The sequence below is a fragment of the Pyxicephalus adspersus genome, chromosome 1, assembly GCF_032062135.1.
Source record: "Pyxicephalus adspersus chromosome 1, UCB_Pads_2.0, whole genome shotgun sequence".
Lineage (NCBI taxonomy): Eukaryota > Metazoa > Chordata > Amphibia > Anura > Pyxicephalidae > Pyxicephalus > Pyxicephalus adspersus.
Window position 1 is genome coordinate 161,400,206 of NC_092858.1, and position 6,581 is coordinate 161,406,786.

The window sequence follows — 6,581 nt, forward strand, 5'->3', positions numbered from 1 at the left end:
GCCCCTGTGCAGCCCCATCCACTTTGCACCTGCAGTGAATTGTGTGCCAACGTGCAGCTGGGAGGCTGACAGTCATGTGCTCCGTCATTGCACAACCTGCTCACTAATTATCGGTAAGCCGCAAGGCAAATCAAAAGCTCATTCACGTGAACGGTCCATTACAAGCCTTAGTGATTAGCACATATTTCATCCTGGGGCTGTGGGAGAATGGAAAGAAAGCAGCACTGGATGTCTAGGAGAAATTGCAGAATTAAATATCTCCATCTTTTACCATGTTTTAATTCTAAATAAAAAATACTAGAGCTGTCACCTATGTATGATTTGCTAAAGCTAAGCATATAGAAACGACACAATTTAGTACAGATTTTTAGCAAGCAGTGTAGGTACCTGAGTGCCTGATGTGCTAAAAAGGAATATGGCTAGGGCTAGGGGAGGGACAAGACTTGTATTTAGGCAGAGAAAAATCAGGTCTGGAAACAGGGTTGTGTTGTATGGCAGAGATGTGCAAATTCTAGAAACAAATCCTTTTACGAGTAATATATTCTCATGTATGTATACCTTGTGTGTATTTAGCCATTTGCCTGGAGCTCAGCTTTAATGGGAAAGAAATTTGAGATAAAACAGCTGAAGGTTAATAATCCTAATAGTAAATGGAAATATTTTATAATTTTATTTCTGAATATACTTTGTGTGTGTATATATATAAATATATGTTCATGCATATGCGTATTTAGTTTCCTACTTTGTAGTGCTGCACAGTGATGGATCTAATCTTCTCCCAGTGCACATTTGGGTGCAAATAAATAGCCAGTAAGCATAAGTTTTGTTTTTCACGGTCTGTTTTTCTTTTTTGTGAAAAAAGTACAATAATCAAGAGGCATATTTTAGTACAAGAACATATCCTCAGGAGTCATTTAAAACCAACAAACCTTTAAGGACCACTGAAGAAAAATGGTATGCTCCCTGAAGTTATTGATTTCTCCAAAATAGAGAGCCGTCAGATTTTGCTGAAATTTCAGGGAAAAATATGTATTATTTATTCCTAATGGGTAAATTAAATCCCTCAAATTATTGAGCAATTTGATATCAGCCCAGCCCGATATATATATATATATATATATATATATATATATATATGTACACTGATCTTTTAAACATATTTATAATGTTAATATAGTTATATTTATAGTTATATAGATAAATAAAATAAAGTTATATTCATGTTATTGTGGAAACTCCACGAATTTAGGCTTTTTGATTAAGTTACAATTTAGTGCTGTGCCTATCACGCTTTATTTACACACACCCTACACACACACAACACAAACTTGAGCAATGTAGGCAGCAAACTGGAACACATAATACGAGTCAATGCAGGTCAATGCAACAGGTTAACTTTAAAGCCTTGTACAGATGCTAGAAATTTGTTGCTCAAGACAATCATTCTCAATAACCTCAGGCAAAAATCTAGTTTTAGTGCAGTGCACTGTACCTAATGCTTACTGTAGGACACAGTTATGTATCTCCTCTTGTCTGTCTTCTTTCCTTCTCCAATAAATATTGCATTGCTAATTCCTTCTACAATCACTGGAAACAATCACAAAGCTACAAATCATAGTAGTCATATCCTATTGAAGGCGATGGACCACTCTGTGATAGAATTCATTGGCCTAAAATCCCCAGTATTTCCATTGGCTCCAATTACAAAAGAGAATGGTGGAGTAGTGAAGGGAAGGAAAGTATACTTCGATCGGGAAGAGGGGAGGGTTAATCCAAGCCAGTTGCTTGCCCTGAATGGTCAACTGATGCTTTTGTTTAAAGATGGCCATTCCATAACCTACTAAATACTAAATTATTGTAACAACTAAGAAGATTGTCTCTAACACTTCCTTAATAACATTTTATCGGTTACTAACTTACCTAGAAGTTAAAGAAGTGTAGAAAAACCTATCCCTGCATAATCCATTTTTTTGGTGGAATATATATTACCCTTGACAAGGTCCTCCTATCCTTGACTAATTGAAATTATTCTCTAAGCATGAAGTAATTCAATTCCAAGTTGTCTGTGCTAGGAGCACTGGCAATTATTCTGCAAGGCTGCCTGAGTGCATGGACACATCATAACTGCTTCCTTTAAGAAAAGAACAAAGCATTTTTCAATGCTAGACGATTGTAAAATAACTCATTATCTTGGAATAATAAAAAGCTACATTTACAGAAGTGTCCTTGTACAAAATGTAATCAGAGGTAAAGCATTGTCCACCCAAGGCGTACAAACTTTAAAACACAATTTGGCTTACAATATGGTGGGCATTGAAATCATCAACATGGTAAAGGATATATATATTACTTTATTATCTTTGTTCTTACATAGAACTACAAGTAAACAAGTTAAATTGGAACTGAAGTTTCACTTTTAGTAATCCACGATCAGGCAGGCCATTATTGCAGAAAAGACAGGCAATGTCCCTTTTGAAATAACCCATACTATCCGCCTGATTGCTTCAAGTATTTCCCAAAAAAATTGAGCTAGGCATGCACAGCTTCAGCTTTGATTTCTAGGATATCTGGCTTCCCCTGCCTGTGCTGGGAATGAGTGCACAAGAGTTACGGCATCCTGGCCCAGTCAAGCAAGACGACCGAAGATCGTTTCCAGGTTGATAAAAAAGAAAAAGACTGCGGCACCCTGCAAGGGAGCAGGACAGGTAAGAATTGTGGGTTTAGTTCTGCTTTATAGGTAACTAAACTTTAAAAGTTTAATACAAATGACTGCTTTTATTTTTCAGTGTGCTGTTCATTAAATATCACCTTTGAAAGCACCATTCCACTTCCTGCACTTTTCTTCTCTGTGAATAACTACATTGAAAGGGTCCTTTGGAACCTGACATAGCCACACTCATGTGCAAGCTCCTGCCTGGATCTTAGTATGTGAACAATGCTCCATGCTATGGGGCTTGCATGTGTATTATAGCCACCAGGTGTAGTGTCATAGGTGCACATGTATAGTGTGGCACCATGAAGTGCCATTTTGTAGGCACATGTGTACAGCTGTGCAATACATCACGCAGTGCCTGCACCCTCAAACTCACCGCTCAGGAGAAATTCAGTAAAGCAAGGAAAAGTGGGACACAGAGTGGAGAAAACTTTTAGAAAACTAAACTGTGCAGAGCAAAACTATTTTTCAAAATGAGAAATAAATAAAAAAGCAATTGAAATTTAAAAACCTATACCTGAAACAATATTATAGATTTCCCCACAATACTTTTTTTTCCTGGAGCTGGATGTACTCCGTTTTATTGGCCAACAAGCATGAAAACACAGCATGCAGTTTGGACAAAATGAATTTATAATATTAGGATGTATTTGCTAGGATGTAAATTTTTTTTTTTGATATATTTAAAACATGAAAATACTGTCTAAACAATGAAGTAGAATGAACATCTCCAAATAAAGTGAGATAATTGATTACTGCTGAGCCCCCATTTATTATTACAGGTCCCATAGTGGTACGCATAATGAGCTGGTTTGGATAACACTCACCTTCTGTCTGCATAGTCAGCATCAGCACCACCCCACCACACGTCAGAGTCATCCTCGGCATCAGCAGAGTCGAAGTTGTCATTCTCATCAGCAGCGGGACAGCACACAAACTCTACTCCTCGGAATTTGTCGATGCCACAGGGCAGGAGCATGCCATAATCATGGAGACTCATGCTTCTCTCACTGCAGGACTGTAAAAGGGCAACACAAAACATTGCTAAGTCATAAAATGCTCATAGCATAGTTCATAATATTTCAAAGTGGGCATTGAAATCATCAACATGGTAAAGGATATATATATTACTTTATTATCTTTGTTCTTACATAGAACTACAAGTAAACAAGTTAAATTGGAACTGAAGTTTCACTTTTAGTAATCCACGATCAGGCAGGCCATTATTGCAGAAAAGACAGGCAATGTCCCTTTTGAAATAACCCATACTATCCGCCTGATTGCTTCAAGTATTTCCCAAAAAAATTGAGCTAGGCATGCACAGCTTCAGCTTTGATTTCTAGGATATCTGGCTTCCCCTGCCTGTGCTGGGAATGAGTGCACAAGAGTTACGGCATCCTGGCCCAGTCAAGCAAGACGACCGAAGATCGTTTCCAGGTTGATAAAAAAGAAAAAGACTGCGGCACCCTGCAAGGGAGCAGGACAGGTAAGAATTGTGGGTTTAGTTCTGCTTTATAGGTAACTAAACTTTAAAAGTTTAATACAAATGACTGCTTTTATTTTTCAGTGTGCTGTTCATTAAATATCACCTTTGAAAGCACCATTCCACTTCCTGCACTTTTCTTCTCTGTGAATAACTACATTGAAAGGGTCCTTTGGAACCTGACATAGCCACCCTCATGTGCAAGCTCCTGCCTGGATCTTAGTATGTGAACAATGCTCCATGCTATGGGGCTTGCATGTGTATTATAGCCACCAGGTGTAGTGTCATAGGTGCACATGTATAGTGTGGCACCATGAAGTGCCATTTTGTAGGCACATGTGTACAGCTGTGCAATACATCACGCAGTGCCTGCACCCTCAAACTCACCGCTCAGGAGAAATTCAGTAAAGCAAGGAAAAGTGGGACACAGAGTGGAGAAAACTTTTAGAAAACTAAACTGTGCAGAGCAAAACTATTTTTCAAAATGAGAAATAAATAAAAAAGCAATTGAAATTTAAAAACCTATACCTGAAACAATATTATAGATTTCCCCACAATACTTTTTTTTCCTGGAGCTGGATGTACTCCGTTTTATTGGCCAACAAGCATGAAAACACAGCATGCAGTTTGGACAAAATGAATTTATAATATTAGGATGTATTTGCTAGGATGTAAATTTTTTTTTTTGATATATTTAAAACATGAAAATACTGTCTAAACAATGAAGTAGAATGAACATCTCCAAATAAAGTGAGATAATTGATTACTGCTGAGCCCCCATTTATTATTACAGGTCCCATAGTGGTACGCATAATGAGCTGGTTTGGATAACACTCACCTTCTGTCTGCATAGTCAGCATCAGCACCACCCCACCACACGTCAGAGTCATCCTCGGCATCAGCAGAGTCGAAGTTGTCATTCTCATCAGCAGCGGGACAGCACACAAACTCTACTCCTCGGAATTTGTCGATGCCACAGGGCAGGAGCATGCCATAATCATGGAGACTCATGCTTCTCTCACTGCAGGACTGTAAAAGGGCAACACAAAACATTGCTAAGTCATAAAATGCTCATAGCATAGTTCATAATATTTCAAACCTACATTCAGTAACTAAACCTGTAAATCCCAACCAACTACATCAAACCAGACTCCAACACAAAGGCCTGGTTTATTAAAGCTCTCCAAGGCTGGAAGAACATACTTTCATTATTTGAGGCTGGGTGATATAGCAAACCTGAAATGGATCTGGACCAGAATTGAAAACATTTACAAACAAACACCAAATGATTTTTAGGAAATCCATTCCAGAATTGCTGGATCACCCAGCTTCACTGATGCAAGTGTATTCTCTCCAGCCTTGAGAGCTTTAATGAACCAGGGCCACAGCATCATGTTCTATTTTGTATGTTTGTATAAGTGTACTGTATATGTAAAGCAATGGACTTTGATCGGAACCCTAAAAATACTGAATTCAGCACACAAAGTACAGATATTTTACTGTGGTGTGGGTCAAATTTGTTCTTAAACATTTCTAGGGACAAATTTCCAAAACCAAGCACAAAATTGATAAACATACATATACACAAGGACTGACAAAATGCATTAGCTTTTATGTTTTAAGGTGTGTTACGTTAGATAGTCCTAATCAAAATGAAAGGGCTGAATGCACCTAAATGCACAAAACATTTAGGACATTAGAACCACAATGTGCCAGTAAAGTAGTTGTGGGCTGCGGTAATGGGCTAGTTTTACTACACGATATTACAACACCCGGGTGTGAATTTACAGACTTGTAGAAAGCAGAAGAGAAAACTTTGAATTCAGTAATTTAAAAAAAAGAGTCTTTTTGATCAACATAACAGAGTCAAAACTACAATTTTTCAATGAATGCACTGTAACCTAAACATAGATGTAAGTAGACACACAATGCATTAAACCTAGAACACTAGTTGTTGATATGGATACCAAATAGCTTTTCTTTGGCTCATACCTTCACATAGAAAATTTTCAATTACTAAAACCAGCCTAAGATTTCCGTTTTTAAACGTCTATAAAGAAATAAAAAAAAGGCCTGCAACTTTCAAAAATCAATTTTACATCCACTATCCAACTTACTGATATGGGTAATGGTAAACCTTCCATTAACAGTGGATGTCGTGAACTGATTAGTATGCTGCAGTCCTGCAACATTAATGACATTCCTATACATTATTGTATATATTTTTGTCTATATTTAGCCATTGGGTGTTTCAACTAGCTATTTTGCTATCTACCCCCTGAAGAAACCGTCTCATCTGCGGAACGTGTCAGAAAAACAAATATTTATAGCCTATGTTGTTGTGATGATATGGTGATCACATTATGTTTATATGATTATTTTTAT

At 37.5% G+C, this 6,581-nt stretch overlaps 2 protein-coding genes across 3 annotated transcripts in view; both read right to left on the reverse strand.

The window, feature by feature from the left end:
* The window catches only part of APP (amyloid beta precursor protein), a 57,111-nt gene extending 53,384 nt beyond the window's left edge, over nt 1–3,727 (reverse strand). For both annotated transcript variants that reach the window (XM_072397988.1, XM_072397983.1), the window contains exon 1: nt 3,541–3,727. In XM_072397988.1, the coding sequence (XP_072254089.1) occupies nt 3,541–3,713 (173 nt within the window). In that variant the 5' untranslated portion in view covers nt 3,714–3,727. The remainder of the gene's footprint in view (nt 1–3,540) is intronic.
* A 1,294-nt stretch (nt 3,728–5,021) lies between these two features.
* The window catches only part of LOC140321127 (amyloid-beta precursor protein-like), a gene marked incomplete in the record, with an annotated part of 102,947 nt that continues 101,387 nt past the window's right edge, over nt 5,022–6,581 (reverse strand). Inside the window, 1 exon segment of the mRNA XM_072397996.1 lies at nt 5,022–5,225. Coding sequence (XP_072254097.1) covers nt 5,031–5,225 — 195 coding nt within the window.